At 39.1% G+C, this 19,187-nt stretch overlaps 1 protein-coding gene across 1 annotated transcript; it reads right to left on the bottom strand.

Annotated features, from left to right (window-relative positions):
• Positions 1-4,465: 4,465 nt before the first annotated feature.
• On the bottom strand, positions 4,466-16,366 carry LOC128026454 (suppressor of cytokine signaling 5). Its single transcript, XM_052613632.1, has 2 exons — positions 16,014-16,366; positions 4,466-10,609 (listed from the first exon to the last, which is right to left on the bottom strand). The coding sequence occupies exon 2, from the start codon at positions 10,590-10,592 to the stop codon at positions 8,901-8,903; it is 1,692 nt and encodes a 563-aa protein (XP_052469592.1). The 5' UTR covers positions 10,593-10,609; positions 16,014-16,366; the 3' UTR covers positions 4,466-8,900.
• Between the last annotated feature and the right edge of the window lie 2,821 nt (positions 16,367-19,187).

The raw sequence follows: 19,187 nt of genomic DNA, 5'->3' as shown, positions 1-19,187 counted from the left end.
TTCTCAATCTCAATCAGTTTAATGCCGGATTTGCACAAAGATTATTCTTGAAAGATGGAGCAGTTCCCTCTTTGTCAGGAGAAGGTGTTGTTTATGGACCGCAACCGGTAAGTGTATTTTATTATTTAAGTTGGTGCGTTTAACAGTTTCTGTAACTTATTACACAAAGGGCAACGCTGTTTAGCTTTGTTAACTAGATGTTAGGGCTGTGCAAAAAAACAAATGTGGTTTTCATGCGCATCTCGTCAGTAAAAACGCTCCTGTGATTATAAATACATCTCCAGCACGTGCGTTCTAGCCCAATCACGTAACCAGGAGGGCAGCCTGCTCTCAGCTGCTGTCGAATCACAACACAGGAGCCGCTGGCCCAATCAGAACCCGTTACGTATTTCTGAAGGAGAAGCTTCATAGAACAAGGAAGTCATCAGCCCGTTTTTGTGACAGTGAAAACAGCAGTATACAGATAGGTGAATTGTGTGAAAAATACTGTGTTTTTACACGCGAAACATGAACACATGTTATATTGCACATTGTAAACACAATCAAAGCTACAAAAAAGCGCGTAAAACGGGACCTTTAAGATATTTTAGATTTAGTCCGAGAGCTTTCTGTCCCTCCACTGAAACTGTGTGTACGGTCTACTGTCCATGTCCAGAAAGGTAATAAAAACATCATCAAAGTAGTCCATGTGACATCAGAGGATCAGTTAGAATTTGTTGAAGCATTGAAAATACATTTTGGTCCAAAAAGAGCAAAAACTGCGACTTTATTCAGCATTGTCTTCTCTTCCGTGTCTGTGAGAGAGAGTTCAAAACAAAGCAGTTTGTGATATCCGGTTCGCGAACGAATCATTCGATGTAACCGGATCTTTTTGAAGTTCACCAAATCGAACTGAATCATTTGAAACGGTTCGCGTCTCCAATACGCATTAATCCACAAATTACTTAATCTGTTTTAAACTATTCTGCAGTGTTTTGAACTCTCTCTCACAGACACGGAAGAGAAGACAATGCTGAATAAAGTCGCAGTTTTTGCTCTTTTTGGATCAAAAAGTATTTTCGATGCTTCAACAAATTCTAACAGACCCTCTGATGTCACATGAACTACTTTGATGATGTTTTTCTTACCTTTCTGGACATGGACAGTAGACCGTACACACAGCTTCAACGGAGGGACTGAGAGCTCTCGGACTAAATCTAAAATATCTTAAACTGTGTTTAGGAGTTAAATGGACGTCTTACTGGTTTGGAACGACATGAGGGTGAGTTATTAATGACATAATTTAGATTTTTGGGTGAACTATCCCTTTAATGACCACATAGCTATCATGCATGGAAACAAAACAAAAATAAAAATATTTTGATCGTGTATGGGTTCTTGCATGGGGTCTATAACATGTATTTTACCCTTAATAACTCTTTAACCTTTAGAACTTAAAATCTCAAAACAGTTTCAAAACAGCACAGTTTCAGTCCCTATACAATTCCAGAATCTTTCTCTTTAGACAGATGAGCTGAAATTAAATCTCTGCAAGTGGAGCCCCAGAGGGAGAAAGAGGGGAAGTGAAGGAGAGAGGGAGAGGCAGAAGAGGAAGGATTTTGACAGGACTTCATAAACATGTACGAATGGAATAACTATACCAGGGTTAAGACTAAAGAAAACTTTCCAAAGCTGGTTCGGGCTTTGCCGGCAAGCAAGAGAGAGAGACACACCAGAGCCCTCAGTCCTTGGGTTTACAGTAAGGTCAGCCAAACAAAGATGATGCACTAGTGAGAAGGTGGACACAACTGTAGTGGTGAAAAGGGGATAGAGGGAGAAAAAAATTATATTTTATATATATATATATATATATATATATATATATATATATATATATATATATATATATATATATATATATATATATATAATGCTTAGGAAAGGATAAGATCTTGATAAGATCATCTTAATAAGATCAGTTTTTTACAAATTATATTCAGCTTAAGGAAACTTTAGTGTGATTTCAGCTTGAGGTAAATGAAACACAGACCCTTGGTAAGACATATCCAGAGTAATGGCAGAATGTTATAATGGAACAAAAGATGGTAGATCATGTCATTCACTTGCCAGGTAAGAGTGCAAAATGACAAAAGGCCAAAAAATTGGAAAAAGATTACTGGATTGGAAAAGCAGCAGGTATTGAAAAGTACTGAAAAGCAACAGATGCGGAAGGTTCTGCCAAAGGCAAGAAAGTCAACTAAAGGTTCAGAACAATGTGAAATGCTGCTCGCAAGCCATTTTACAGTAACACTGTGGGACCAATTCTCACTATTAACTAGTTGCTTATTAGCATGCATATGCCCTACTCTGCATCACCATATTTTAGATCCATTAATCCTACCCCACACCTAAACTGACAACTACAGTACCTTACTATTAATAAGCAGCAAATTAGGAGTTTATCGAGGTAAAAGTCATATAGTTAATAGTGAGAATTGGTCCCCAGACTAAAGTGTGAACCATTTTACTTTTGTAATCCGATGCAAGATATTTAATTATAAAAAACTTGATTTTGAAAAAAATTATGCAGTATTTATGTTTTGTTTAATAATATTCTTGATGTTATGGCAGTGGCAGATCATTTCTGCCATATTGAGACATATCTGATTGAAAGAAAAACAATAATAATAATAATTATATATATATATATATATATATATATATATATATATATATATATATATATATATATATATATATATATATATATATATATACACATCTGTGTGCATGTGTGTGTGTTTACTGATTGGATGGAGACAGATACAAATGCAAGCTTGCAGAGGTTTAAGCCAACTAAATTATTGAAGAAGTCCTGCATTTGTTACCAGATAGGAGTTTATAAAATTACATGCAAAATTACATGGATGAAGCATTAAGATTAAGATGCATTTCGAAAATGGGTGTAATTTCAATTTCATGCAAATTAATGCAACCTATGCTAACCATTATCTGTTTAGTGCACTACTGTTTTAAACTCATTTCTTAGTATTATTGAAATGTATTCTTACAAAGTACATACTTTTAATTATTACCCATATAATTCACACCCTGACTGTACTGTTGAAACGTGTCACAGCTGGTGAATCACTTTTATTCATATGTATGAGGAAAGTGTGTTAATGAATAATATACTCCATATATGTGGTCATGTTTTTCCATACGGAGTTGATAGAGGGACTGTGGCAGTTGTGCATGACATGTTAAGTCAGGACTAAAACGGTGCCAAAAGGACTTAGGCACACCTCCCATTTCAAGCAGTTTAATCTCGCCAGTACATGGCAGAGTGGTCATATTTTCACGAGCTTGCAGTTAATCTGCTGTAGGCGAACACAACAGTGAGGCTCATTCCTCCAGATGACAATACGATAGTGACGGCTGTTTTTCTTGGCTCTGGTGGCCAGGTTGGCGTGCATGAAGCTGATTTAAGCCCTGCCCTCTCCTCCTGGACTTGACGGCTGCCTTCCACACTTGGTGTGAAATACTGTCTGGGGATGTATTTCTGGTATGAAATATGGATGGGAGTCTGTGCATGTGTATTTAGGCAGGGAGAGGTAAGAGAGAGGTCACCATTCACTTTGCCACCACAGACTTGGAGGCCGTCCAGCACAAAAGAGACAGCAGCTTTTTCTCCCTCCCTCATTCTCCCCTACGTATGGATGATGTGCAGAGATATGAGGCATGAGAAAAGCTCATGCACATGTTTTGAGCGAGAGCTCCGGAGATACGCTGAAAGACTTATAGGATGGGTTTTCATTCACCAAAGTGAAAAAATGTGAATAAACCTAGTCCACCGGATAGAACTCGGATAGAGCAGAAATTGAGAAAGGGTTGTTTTCGAAGATCAGTTTTCATTGATGGTCCAGCAGCGTTTGAACACTGAATCATGTCATTTTCAATATAAATTGCCTATCTGCTTCTGCTCAACCCCCTTGTCCAAAGGCTACGTTTAATTATTCAGAAGCTTTGGGTGGGTAATGTGTAACTGATAACCTGGATGCTATTTATATTTCATTTCAAAAGGCCAAATAATACCGTTGACCTCCAGGCCAAACTCAGTCCAGCTCATGTAATTTTCTGTAATGATGGAATATGATTAGATGCGTCTCGTTAATGAAATCAACATGAAACCACCATTTGGTTGCTTTGACTTCCAAAATATGTACAAAACAAAAATGGGATTTTATCCAGCAGAATCGAGTGGATAGTGAAAACAAGAGGGTCTGGTGACGTCATCAATATGGAGAATCATTTTAGGGGTAGATACTGGTTAAAAAAAAAAAAAAAAAAAAAGAATTATGAACTGTGCAGAAAATGTCAGGAACATAAATAAGGGGTCAATGACTTTAAGGTAAACCTGGCATAGAAAGTCATGAAGTTACATATATAAAGTATGAAATCAAAATAACAACCAGAGGAAAGAAACCAGTTTGTGATCCGATTTATTTACTTTATGGAATACACTCAACATTTCATTAATAATATTAAGACAATGAAGCATTCACAAAGCACCAAGAGTGACATCTACAAGTGCATTGGCTGTAACAATGAACAGGCTACGCGAAGAAAACAAAATAGAGTCCAAGAAAATATTCAGAAGTCAAACCAAACACAAAAACTAAAATGTGAACATCTTTGTTTTCTAAAAAGCACCTCTCAGAAGTTAGTTAATAAAATGAGTAGAAGATCGAAGGAAACCGCGAACAATATTTTTGGTGATACTGTATTATTAGAGCTCAGTTAGTCTGTGGCTGGTTATTGGAGAAGGCTGTTGTGATTGGTCAGAAGGTATAAGGCGGTCGAGGAGGCAGAATGACAACCATTAGCCCCAATCATCATCAAGCCCTGTCACAGCGCTCACATATTGTACATACTACTACAAGCGTGCACATATAGCATTAAAGTGACATAATATTGCAACCATGGTTACATCACACACAATGTGTATTAGAGATTCAATTTATGCAAAAATAATTCGTTAAATGCTACTCTGCTTGCATAAAACTATTATTCAACTCCTTTCGCAATATATTTTGGCACCAAGGTTGAAAAGATCAAGGGCCTCATTTATAAAACCCATTTTAAAATCAGATTTAATCCTAAAGTCCATGGATTTGATCCTGTGTAGGAACAAATTGGGATTTGCGAAGGCTAAAATTGTCACGGCAGTGTTTTTATATGTAAACCAAGTAAAAATCATATTCGCAGATGAAGTCTTCTGGAGACTTTTAAGTGTAAAACTGAATAAATTAATATATAAATGACAAAAAAATATAGGACAATCCACATGGATATGGACAGAAACCTGGAAAAACTTTATCATCTCCTTTTCAATGTTCTGCAATGATCATGCTTTCGCATTTAGGATGGTTTTATGCATGTTTCATAATGAGGCCCAAGAACTTTACACATTGACACTAAAGTAGAGCTAAAAGAGTTATTATCTAAACAGATGAATTACTAAATTCAAGATTAATTGCTGCCCTGCCACAGTCGGTAGCATAAAGTCTCACTCTATAATATTTCACTAGTACATCCCAACATTTAACATTTATGGGTACATTTGAGTATGCATGTATGAAGCAGTTTTTTCACGGGCTAGTTTGTCTACTTGACATGTTCATACAGTCAGTATGTGCTACAGTGGCTGACATAAGAAATTTCCCATGGGGAAAAAGGGCAGAAAGAACATCAAACTCCTCCATATAGAGAAGCGTTTTCAAAATGATCAAGTTGACAAGTTAACCATGAAAACAAGGACAAAGCATCCTCAGGCCATACTAGACCCAGCTCACAGAAGTCTCAAAACAAAACTCCTCACTGTAATCGTTGTTGACTTCTGCAGTCCCACTGTTACTATTTTATCTGCACTATTTTGAATGCAATAAGCCAGGCCTGAGTTACTTGAGAACACTGCGTTGGATTAGTTTGGTGTGCTACACTTCCCTCATAACACTTTCTCTAAACTATTACCTAAATAACGACTGCGGTTTCAAACCCAGCCCCGTTCCTTGCAGGACTCAATGTTCCTCAATGGAGCACTGTGTGTGTTAGCCTCTTGCTAATGCTAACTTTAGCTAGTATCCAGACTAAACAAACAACACGCTCACTGCTTTCAGCTCTACATACCCAAGAAAGAGGGTGATGCTGAGGATGTGGTCAGACCAGAGAGGAAGAGGAAAAATTAGAGCTCTTCTCTATTTTCACAGCACCCATCAAGAAACACAGAGTGGTCCTTTTAGCAGGTGGTAAATTTAGAGGCTAGCATATTAAATTTAGCCTGTGATTAGTGCCTGTAAGTCAGGGCAGGGTGTAACTCATGAGAGACTTGCTCACTGTGCAGTGGCATACAAAGTCCCAAATGACTGGATGAGTATCCACTCATTAGCATTTAACTCCAATAGCATTTAACAGGCCTCGAACCAACACCCTTGAAAATTAAGCTTTGTCATAAATGCAATGGCTTACATCATTTGAACTCATTTCTGAAACGGGAAAGAGCATCATGAATTTCTGCTGAACGCCTTCAGCATCGTTGAGATTTTGCAACAGGGAAATATTTTCTCAGACAAGCATAATTTCTTTACAAAACTGTACCGTGGTGGTACCAGATTATAGCCACACCATGGTACTTTGCCACATACTATGATACTTCACAGAACGTCATAGAATACCATAGAAGAACCATAGAACATGTTCTTAAAAAAAAAAAAAAAAACACCACAACAACATGGCACTGTGATTGTACATGTCCAAATTCCTTGAAATTGCCATGTTACCATATACTAAAAAAACATGGTAACACCATGTAAGATGATTTTAGCTGGTTTAGGCTAAGCTTCAATTAGGCAATCTGGTCTCCTAGCATGACCATCTGAAAAAAGTTTTTTCTTCAGCAAGTATGGCTCGGGGAGAGGCTGTGAAACTGCAAGCTGTGACCAAGCGCCAATATTTTTATGTAAATTCAATGAAAGGTAGATTATTCTCAAAGTTGAAGTCTTGAAAGCAGATGACATCATCTGACGTGTACCGCTACACAGTTGACATAAAATGAGCCTGTATACAGAGCATACAGTGTGCAGGGCGGAAGAAATTTTAAGATGGCTGTTTTGAGTATTTATTCAGGTCATTCAAGCGGAAAAAGTTAAAATGAACAAAATGACTTCCTTTCAGTGACAACTGAGGCTTATTCTGAAAGAATTTAATTGTGGATTTAATTGCAATTGAAATAAATGGCTTCAAAATGGGTGCTACTCAGTCAGAAAACTGGACACTATAATTAACTCATTGAACTCCTCGATATAAATAATCAAGAAGCATGGTGGAATATTTCACAGATGCACACCTTTGGTCGCTGATCATCAAATACACAAATTGTACCAACTGTAGTATGATTAGTATAATTTTGTTGGCTTAAATTGAATTTTTGGGTAAGACCAAGCACATCAAATGTATAGAGTTTTATAACACTATACTATATATTTTACAATGTTCAGGGAATTTCAATCACTAGTGCACAATTATGTTGAGCGAAGCATAACTGCATGCTTCATAATTAATAAAAGTGCAACATTATCAAGTGGAACCAATCACACTTTATAACATGACTGGACATTAATCCAATAAACATTAAATATATACGCGGTGATGGCATCTATCTGTGTTCCAACAATATCTAAAGTGAAGACAATCTTAGAGGCATCTACACAAGTTTTACAGAGGACTTTCTTGGTACACTTTCAGGTGTTGCATATATTACCATGTTAGCTCAAATATAGCCTCGAATACATAACATATACAAAGGAGAGGTAAGAGACACTTGACACTAATATAAACTTCGGGTGACTCATGCTGAGAATATGGGGTAGGTGGCCATTCTATGAATAAGGTCCATTAAAAAACACACCGATAATATCAGCAGTTTATATGCATGTACTTGAGTCTTTAAGTCATCGTGCGGTACACAAACAACAATTAAAGTGCCATATGTCATTTTAGACTGTCGCTGATAAAAATAGAAAATAGTAAAATAGATTGTTTAAAACAAAGATTATGCTGGGACATGACACAACATGAGGGCCTAGTTTTAAATAATCTGTCCTCTCTATCATATGGCACACTGAGCACTGTGCTCCCCCTTGCCTGCAATTATTTCATGCCTTTCCCTTCTGTCTGCCTCAATTTTAAAAATAAAGCATGCTTAGTGCTGAGAGGTGCATTTATATCTGTGATCCTGTCCATGTACACGAGGCTTAACAAGCGCTGCCTCAGAGAACTTGATACTTGTAGAAGTATCTTGAAGGTATTGTTGATAAATTAGTCATGACTTAGCAAATAGGCATACAGTTAACATGACTAGATATTTAAAATCAAATTTGAGAGAGTAGCAGATACTCAAGTATGAAGACAACCAAGATTACTTGAATATATTTTATCACTGGATTAAGCTACTGTAGATGTCATCAATTTGCCGGAAAAAAAGAGGCTAGTTAATGTGACAACACTCAGTTTCACTCCTCAAAATAGTGTAAAACACTAGAAGATAGAATGCAGGGGGCATGCAGCAGGCTAGAAGAGAGCCAAAGGATTTAAGGACATAAGATAAAAGAGCAGAAGAAGTCCATCTCATTCCCACCATGCTTGACAATTCAGCAAATAAGATAGCTTGACAGAATGTACTGCACTGAAACATGTATGGATTCCATGTGTAGTATTACCGGTAAAAAAACTAACTGGAGGTTCATAACATCCTCTGTTGCCGTGTGTCTAAAGACAGCTGTATGTTAGATAATATGAACCACATACTCTGACGGCTAAGCTCTTGCCCACCCTCCTGCCTCCCTCGTTTGCAGAGCCAGACCTCATTTGACCTTGAGTGGTGGCTCTCTCTCTAGCCAGCGCACACGGACTTTCTGTTTGTAGTGATACTCCTTCAGAAAGTCCTGCATGGTTGGAGGCAGTGGCAGGGCACCAATGCCATCATAGGTGGTGTGTCTGCAGATGGCGGCTCTCGCCAGGTGCTGAAGGCTGAAAGGGAAAGTCCGGTGTAAGGGAACAGTAAGCAGGGGTTCAAAGAACATACAGGCACTGGGGTCTTTATAGTGCTCCAGCAGGCCTGTTACTGTGGAAGAGTGGAAGACACAGGGGTCATGCGCATCAAAGCTAAAGTTGTGATTCCATTGTTCAATGCGTGCATGCAGTGAACGATTGTAGCGTCGAAAGCTAACAGAAAACAAGTAGTCCTCCTGTGCAGAATCACGTAACAGGAAGGTGCCCTCTGGTCGTCCGTCCAGCAGTGCTTCTGCTTGGTACCGGTCCATCACCCCCCAATAAGAAGGAAGTGCAGTTATGGCCTGTAAGTCAGGCACTAAACAATGGATATAGTCAATCTGTGTGTGGACCTTCCAAGGCCCAGGTTGTCTGGAGGAGTGTGTGTCCCCAGAAGCATGCCTCTGCTTGGTCTTCCGTGTCTGTAAGCAAAGAGTAGTTGAGTCCTCCTCAGAGTCACAGTCAACAGTGTGTGATGACACTGCCGTACTTGCTGAAACCTGTGTGACAATACCCGATACCCCCCCAGAAATGGAGGAGACTGTTCCCAGACTTCTGCCCTCCACAAGGCCTTCCCCAACACCAGGAGCCATCTTCGGTGCCAGTTTATAGAGGGAAGGGTTCTGTGAAGTTGCCTCCAGCGTATGGATCTGCGCATTTGGAGGGGGATCCACTCCTTCCTCTATGCTAAGTCTACGCCGTTCACGCAGCCTCTCCTCCTCGTCCTCAGGGGATGGATGTGCCGAATCAAATGCGTCCAAAAGAGCAGTTGAGGAATGAGGGCTGACTGGCGCTGTATGTTGCTTAATTAGGTGCCACTTGTTGGCCAGATCTGAACCGGGTGGGAAAGGGCATGTTTCGAGCATCAGTTCAGTCAGGTGGATCTTACGTTTGGAGGAAACTTGGCCATTGGCTGATTGAGAGTGGCGATGTGTGGGGAGAGGAAGGCACAAGCCTACGGTGTCCCGAAGTCGCTGTCTTAGAGAATGGGTGCTAAGGCTGCGCCCATTGCTGCCAGCTCCTACAGAATCATTCATCTCTTGGATAGTGCTAACTCCATAGCGACGCTCCCTCCTGGCTGTACTCCCTCTTGAGCGTCCTGTTCGCCTGTCAGCCTCAAGTGAACTTTGTGTTTTAGTTGAGCATGAATGCTTCTTTTTACCTCCCCATGGAGCATGACGTGAGTAGGAGTCCCTACGGATAAGTGGACCCATCAGTGCTTCCTCGCTCTCTTTGTCAATGGAGATTTCTACTATCTGAGGAATGTCTGCCACACAGTTATGGCCTCTGCGGCCTCCAGTAACCAGTGGGAGGAGTGACAATGTTCGTGAGGGTGTGGAAGACCTAGTTTCATAGGGTTCTGCATGTGCTCCCCTACCCAAGTCTAGCACACAGTGGATGCAATCTAAATCTTGGTTACACAGATGGGACTCTGAGCCATCGTTGTGGAAGAGGGCTTGGCATCGATTCCTGAGGTTACCCCACATCTTGCCCACTTTCTCCATAGAATGGAGACAATGACCTATCAGAGAAACAAAGATTTGGTGATTAAAATTTTGTTGCAGTTCAAAAATCAGGAGATCTTAGATGTTATATCAACATGTTTTTTTTTCAAACTGTGGGATATAAGATGTTAGACATGGATAAAACAGTAGTGAAACATGGTCAGATTGTGAGCACAAATAATGTATGCATAATTTTATACACAAAGACCATGTATATGTTGAGTGAATGCAGGAGTGGTACAGTTGCCAGGCAGACATGCATCAACACAAGGCCAAGGCTATAAATGAACTGAGGGATCTGCTCCCAGCTGATCTACTGGTATGTACTGTATTACTGAGCCAGTCTGGACCTGACCAAGAACTTTCACTGTCATGGCAGTAGACACACACATACACATTGAGGCCACCGGCAGATCACGCTCAGATCTCACCCATTATAAGAGAAGACCAAACATATCATCTTCACAAAGCAAAATATATGGTTAACTAGTCCAACGCCAAGATAATACATAATACAGGAAGAACTTAATATTTGAACAGGCAATCTCATAAGCTTAAAAAAAGTCTTCCAGCAACTCTAAAAAGATCTGGACAGGCTGGATTCTATTGGACATTATTCTCATATCCAGATCATAGGAAACACTCGAAGCCCCGTGGAATAAAATGACACAATAAAACATATATTTCTGTGTAGACTGTCCATGTCTTTTCTAGGGCACATAATTAATACCACAAATATCAGCAGAGAAAATCTAGTCTTTTCATTCTGCTCTCAGAGAGTCATGATTGTTTGGTTTTAAATGGTGCACTGGATGTGGATTTCCAGTCTTGTGAACTTTGCTTGCTCATGCACATATGAAGTCCAAGGCAATGTAGGGCATCCCATTTGTCATCTACTGATAAAGAAGGGTGCTCACAAAAGCCCCTTTCACTCTACACGTCGGACCCGGCATATTGCCGGGTCGCCTTCTGTGTGAAAGCAAACACGTCCCGGGATTGATTCCGGCATTGAAACCGGGTCGGGGACCTAGTAACATTGCCGGGTTCAACCCGGGACGAGCGCTGTGTGAACAAAAGGCAGATCTAATGCCGTGTCGAAGTGATGACGCGAGTTATCGCGTGACTCTTTTACCAGCTGTTTTGAAGGAAGATCAAAAATATGTGCAAACTGTAATGAAGCAGAGATCAGTTAGTTCCTCACTTTCCGCGCTGACGGCGAGATAGTTTGCTTGCTTCAGTGAAAGTATAACGTGACTAACGTTTTCGACTCGTACATTACATGTCACGCCCTGATGTCACGTGTCATTACGGGATCTTTACGGGTTGTGTGTGAAAGCATGCACATATCCCAGGTAATCACTGGCAGTGTGAAAGTGCAAAATCTAGCTACCCGGGAACAATTGCCGGAACACTTTACCCGTGTATTTGCCGGAATGGCAGTGTGAAATTGGCTAAATAGAGGTCAATTGATAGGAGGTTTTAAATGGTCAATGGTGGGTATTGTGATTTAGGTAAGGTGTACTGCATAAGCCAAATTTCTCAAAATCAACAATAAATTGATTTCATGATTTAAAATCTCCTAGGAAACTCTTTAAAGCCCAAATATGATTCCTTCACAGTGCTCTGTTCATAGATTCTTAGTTGAAAGTTTATTAAAAGTGCACATTTGTAGAATAGTTTAGCATCAGGTGTTGATTCCATATTTAATGGGTAGTGCTGCTTCCTTTTACTAAATTAAGTAACTTCAAATACATCCTTTCCCGAAATAAAGATGGACCAAAAAAAAAAAAAAAAAAAATCGAACCTACTGTCCGGTTTGTTTATCTGACAAAATGGCGGATTCATCGTTATGACCGGTTAGATTGCCTGTCAAAACAAAGCTCCCTGTGAATAATCAATTATCCAGTTTCACTCCAGCAACAATTCTTAAGGTTTCACTAAATGTTTAAGTGCTGATAAGTTGATCTTTGGCAAACATACGAACATTAAATCAACAATTTTACATTTACTGTTGCTGATCACCAGCCAAATAAATAACTTGGCACCTGCAAAGTAACGTTCACATAATTCTTTAATAATATGATGATGAGACCTGGATTCTTTTATTTCACACGCTCTTTTTTTCCCCTAACTCTGCCCTTTCAGCTTCCAAATACATTTCTAATGTACCACATTATCAGATGCATCAGCCTTGTTTTTCCATGGGAGTTGGCATCATTTTTTCCTTGACTATGCAAATCACTTTCACAAAAAACAAACAGCTTTGGCTTCCAATAATAAATGCAGAGATGGTATTCTCTACAAAATTTTCTTTCTGGAGAACATTTCTGAGAATGACTTTCTTCACAGACACTAGTTGAAAAGTTAGTTCACTCAAAACAATTAAATGTGTCATCATTTACTCTTTACACTTGGCTTTCTCTTGGTTATTTTCTTTCTTCCAGGAAACAAAGGAGATATCGGCCAAATGTCCATGCAATAAAAGGAAATGCAAATAAATGATAGTACTGCACAGAGATTTACGCAAACCAAAACTTTTCAACCGAAACAGCAGAAACATGATTTTTTAGAATTAAATTAAGTTTTAGACGGCCAAAACCACGGACCAAAACAGTGATTTTTAATTAGCACTTTTCCATTTTGACTATGTCTGCATCTGTTTCAAAATGATTTCAAGCTATAACAATCTTTGCTTTTAATGGCTGTGTCAGATGTGTTCAGCTGAAATATCAAGAGCAGCTCATTGCTGAAGAACTTTACTATAATTGTTTTAATTTATCATCTGAGAACATAACACCTTCAATAGCATGCTGAGTTTGATTACCCATCATTCAAATTTAATGACCCAAACTTTATTACCCAAACATAATCCACACGACTTCAGTCCAACAACTGAAGTCTCACGAAATGAAAAGCTGTATGTCTGTAAGAAATAAATCCATCAAGACATTTTTTTTTTTTTTACTTTAAACCATAAATTCTGGTCAAAGAGTCCTTGATTCATAATATTGCTTTCTCCAGTGAAAAAGTGATCTTGTCTAAATTTGCAGAGAAATATGCACCAATCAAGCACAGTTCTAAACAAACATGTATGTGGATTTCAATGTGAGAAGACAACAGCGGATGACAAATGCACCTTTAGAAGGCCTGAGAGGGACTACATTTTCAGCTAATTGTATTTTTTATTTTTTTGTTGAAAACCCGACAGACACACCACATGTAAATGCAAGCTCCTGCCCTGCTTCATGCTAAGAGATTAGGCATATTGAGAACAGTTCGATAACTCTCACTTCCGTGACTATGCATGTCATGTAGAAGTTCTCTTCAGAAGATTAGAGAGTCAAATAGGGACGGTCTGCCTTCTCTTTAAAAACAGATCTGATCAAGCTTGCTCTCTCGCATGAGAAAATACAAAAAAGCAGTTCCCCAAAATTAACAAGGCCAAAGCTCAAGCACATGTCATTATCAGACCAGCAGTTTTGGGATATGAAACTCGTCTTGTGTGGCTCTCTGGGATAAAGGCACTTTGATTTGTCGGTGTGGGTCACGAGTGCGTGGAAGAAGTGCCAGTGTGAATGAATGTTGTGAGCTCAGCAGCTCATCAACCTCTGCCCTGTCCTCCTTACTCATTAGTCTGATCAGAGCATTCTAAAAAAAGAGCCCGAAAATAAGCTTGTATTGATTATTTATGCTAATGTTATCTTGAAAATATTACAGCATACATGGATTACTTGAATCAAGTTATTGTGGTGTGTGGGAAGAGCTAGGAAACGGTGCATGCGAGCAAGACCGAGAAAAGGAAAAAAAAGTGTGTTAAACTACAGACATGACACAACACAAAGGAAGTATACAGTATGATCACATGACCAGTGACAAATATATTGCATTACAAAATGCAGTCCAACTGTATTTTAATAAATGTGATGCTTGTGTCAAACTGAGAGAAAAAAAATGTGCAGGGTGCAAAATAATTAAACTTCAAATTCACATATACTGAAAACGTAGGTATCCTTTGAAATTTAAGATATTTGAAGGACTACGATCCAAATGTAAACTACTAGTTTAAGCAATAATAGCAATAAATTCTCATTATCACAGCACAGATTATAATATCGTAATCTTCTGTATATTAGCTATAAGGACCTCATGAAGAAGAAGCTAAACTACACCGAAGTGCTTCACCCTTGAGAGAAAAACTGGACAAAGTTAGAACACTGCTGTTAAGCAGCCTCATATTAAACCCAGAAAATAACCTCTGCAATTTCTCTCAGTTCGACACGCCTATTCTCCTGGGGTCCAGATGAGTGGCCTGGCTTTCGGACAACATTAGGGGCGGAAGTGTTTTCTTTCGAAAGAAACCGAAGGAAAAAAATAACGAATAGTTATTTGTGTAGCATTACTTTCAGAGACAAAGATATGGATCGACTTACTGCAACAGCAAATCCTGCAACGTAACTTTACTAACTGAAATAATTTACATAATAATAATAGCCTACGTACATCTTCAAAATTCGGTCATTTAAAAACTCACGACAACCCGATTGCTGAGGTGACTACATGGATTACTTGTACTTTTAAAAAACAAATATTAACCTGTCACAACGACCATTTAAAATGCAAAAAGATGTGGGGGAAATCTAAAACACACACTTTCCTTCGCATAATTTTCCACACGACATCTTGATGGTGGACACGTTTTAACCAACGTTACCCTAACTAGGATCCAAGTGATATCAGTTAGCTACCAACGACGTGCAGCTGACACTGATAAGCGGACCTTCTGCCTGCTGTGAAGCAGATTCACTAACTAACAAATGTTTGTATTTTCGTACGAAGACGTCGGTCGAGCATGTACTAACGTTCCCAGACAGCAACATAGTGTTGGCCCAGATCCGGCCCACATCTGGCCCGCGTGAAATCCATGCGGGCCAGAGGTGGGCTGGATCTGGGCCGGAACTGCTTGCTGTCAGGGTTACATATAGTATTGTATATTCTGCCTTCAGTGCGTATCCACAAAATACTGTAATGCATTCCGTAACAACGCTCATATTACGGAACGCAAAAGGATGCGCAACACTCAGAATCAGAAGTGTGTTATGTTTTTGGGGAATTCAATCTCTATTAAGAGTATTTTAAGTGACGTATCGAGTTAGTGAGCAACGTGGAGAGGAGATGAGAGGGAAAGGGGGATAGAGAGAAAGAGAGAGAGAGAGAGAGAAAGAGAGAGAGAGAGAGAGAGAGAGGATGTTGGAATGTTACATTGTAACATTCATCGAGGGGACACATACAAAACCAGCGGTGACATCATTCGCGCTCCGTTACATTAAATCGCACATAAAAGCGGCTAGAAATAAAACGTGTTTAATTAACCAAAGCATGGCGCATAGCAATCCAGCGGATAACGCAAGCTGGCGTACTTACCCCTTTTATTAGTGATTATTACTTCTCAGCCGTCTTTTGTCTGAAGGCTGTTAAGGCTGGTAGACTCGCTACTGTCCCACATAAGCTCAGTCCTGGTGAATAAAACACGAGCGAGGGAGCAAAAGAGCTCATTCCAGAGGCTGGCTTTCATAAAACAGGAGAGCAGCTGAATCCCACGCCGTTCTGGTCGGTTGGAATGGCAGCATAATCCGAAACCAGATCTCCGATCCACCAAGCCCGTACTTCTGCTGGATAAACCGAGCACAGGCGTGAGGAAGAGGCCGACAGCGCGAGCTCACAGGCGGGTTCAGACTGTAGGAGACTCGGGACGAGAACGCACTTCCGACGGATGGGGCAGTGACGAACGTGGTGGCCAACCAATGAGATTGCAGATTTGGAGAGCGTTGCCACCCTGGAAACGTGGAGACTCGAGATAATGCATGAGTGCCGAAGGATGAATGAGTAATGATTCTAGTCAATCAGACAGAGTAGCCATCTCGTGCCTTTCACTGCTCAGTGTGTGTGTGTGTGTGTGTGTGTATTGCTTATCAATAGGAGATTTGATCCATACATGTCATTTCATTTTAAAATGTTGACAGCATCAAAGATAATAATTACTGTAATGAATATATATGTAATGGTATGATGCTTTTGAACAGTGAGAAGTATTTTTATTATGCAACATCAGTCAGGTGTGTGTGTGTGTGTGTGTCTCAAAAAGTTGAACCTGAACCCAATCGAGATGGTTTAGTGGTGAGCTGGACCGCAGACAGAAGGCTTTTTTCCTGATTAGTCAAAGTGCAAACGTTGTGTTTAAAGAGATGCTAAATATCCAGCGGTTCACAAATGTACGCCTGGATTTATTAGACAGTATACATTATTCTGAATCACATATGGGAATGTTATGAGTTTTTTTTTTTTTTTTTTTTTTTGTTATTGTTTTTTACTTGTGAACAACATATTATGTGCCATGTTACATATGATTCTGGTCATGGGGTTTAAGTTTGTTCAGAACGACCCTCCATGTGTCTATTTATGTCCAAACAAAGAACCATTGTCCGCAGAGGTCTGATTTCCAGTATTGGCAGTTGCCAACAGTGATTTCTAACACACTTATTCTAAATATATGAACATAGACACTGGCATTTCAGGGTTGGAATGAAGTATGCCTTAAGACCCTCAAAAAGCCCTAAATGGGCGCTTCTATTCTTGCAACACAGAGCCTACACACTCATAAAGCCTGCACTATCAGTGTCTCAAAGGGGCATTCATTTCCCTCCTGCTGGTGATGTCATCATCTGGAGTCACACATGCTAGACTCATGTGAGGCTGTATAGTGTGAGCTAGAACATCTTTGACTAATGTCATCGCAGGCAGAGAATCAGCCTCAGGGGAAAGTCCTGATGTTGAAACAACATCACCATTCATCCTCCAGCAGACACCACTCATCTCATTATTGTATCTGAAACAAAAGGACACACAGCTTAAAATGAATTGGATTAAATGGAGAGTTTTCTAACGTTTATGCCATTCCCATTTAACTATTGACTATTTTTGTCATCCTTTGATTTGTAAAATCTGTTTTATGCTACTGTTTATGTGATTTTAATAGTAGGCTATTATCCCAGTATTATTCAACATAATTTTGCACTTCACTGATTCTAAGACTTATATATGTGCTTACGTTAATAAAAAATAAATTCATAAAAACATTTCTTGTTCAACTAAATGAGTGTTCAGATGGGTCTCAGGAGCTTTTATTCATAGAGTGATATGCTATTCAATAATTCATATTTGAGAGAGCCTTTCTCCAGTCCCACATCCTTCTTTCTCACCGTATAGTGTAATGAACTATGCAAACATACTTGCTCAGTGTGGATACATCAAAATAAATGGATACAAGCATTACTTTAGCTACATATATATTGTTTTGCATTACACACTTGAGTAATTTCGTAGATTTGAGACTGAGATATGCATGTATGCTCATATATAATTTACTTGCATTACTCAAAAGATGCTAAAGGTTTAGAAGGCAAAGCAATATAATGCAGATATATTAACTGTCAACCTAATCCTTTTATAAGGACACTGCCATCTACTGGATCTGAGAACTCACTTAAGGGGATTTTAATCTTAATCGTTAAATCTTAATTTAATTTTAACAATTTAATCATTCAAGTTGTTCAAATGATAGAGACAGAGTTCCTCAGTCACATTATTCACCCTGAACAAAAATAAAATGTTAAAAAATAAAATGCGTTTCCTAAATAAAATGTCCTATACTATGAATCACCTCAAGAAAAGAGAAAGAACAGGGACGCATTTGTAATACAAGCTTAAGAGATGTGTATGTGCTTTTATAGTGCGTCACACTGACATAAATTAAAGGAATGACGTCACAGCATTCAGTACAATTCCTAAATAATAGTCTATGAATATTTTATCATAAAATACCATCTAAGTTTGACGCTGTAATAGTAATTCCATTCACCAGATGGCGCCTTTGGTTGACTAATGATGTTGAGCTCACTATTTCACATTTTCAAGTACAACCTTGTCCTCAGTTGGTCCAAACTTTTTCCTCCGACCAAGTGTTACAAATGATCGCATTTATTACATTGATGTACATGATATACAAAAGCATGTCTTCATCTAGCTGAAGTCGTTTTTTTCTTTCAAATGACATAGGCTACTGTAAAAATGTTTAGCATTATGTTAAAACCAGCTAAAATAACTCCTGTCATTTGTATGCTACATGTTGTGAAATATCAGAGTTTCAACTCAATTGTCTTCATCAGTAAATCAATGTGGGGAAGAAAAAAAAGATCCCACACACAAAAAAACAGGTTAATTTATTTTCCACTGAGGTTCTCACGATGAAGCATTGTAAACAACCTTGTGCAAGATAAGGATCACATCCATAAAGACCAATGATATAGTTATACATATTGAAATGGCGACTGCATTATGGGGGCCGACCTTGTCATTTCTAATAATCATTAATGATATAAATAACTTAAAATGACTAAGAATTGAGTCACCGGTGGTCTACATACAGTCATGTATGGTCGTCTGCATTGCATGACACATCAATCACACTTGTTTTCACACACACACACGCACGCGCACACACGCGCTTTAGCTATCTTAACATCCCTTGGATGATGCTTG

This window comes from Carassius gibelio, chromosome A13 (assembly GCF_023724105.1).
Source record: "Carassius gibelio isolate Cgi1373 ecotype wild population from Czech Republic chromosome A13, carGib1.2-hapl.c, whole genome shotgun sequence".
NCBI classification, from domain to species: domain Eukaryota; kingdom Metazoa; phylum Chordata; class Actinopteri; order Cypriniformes; family Cyprinidae; genus Carassius; species Carassius gibelio.
This window is presented reverse-complemented; position numbering and strand designations above follow the sequence as displayed.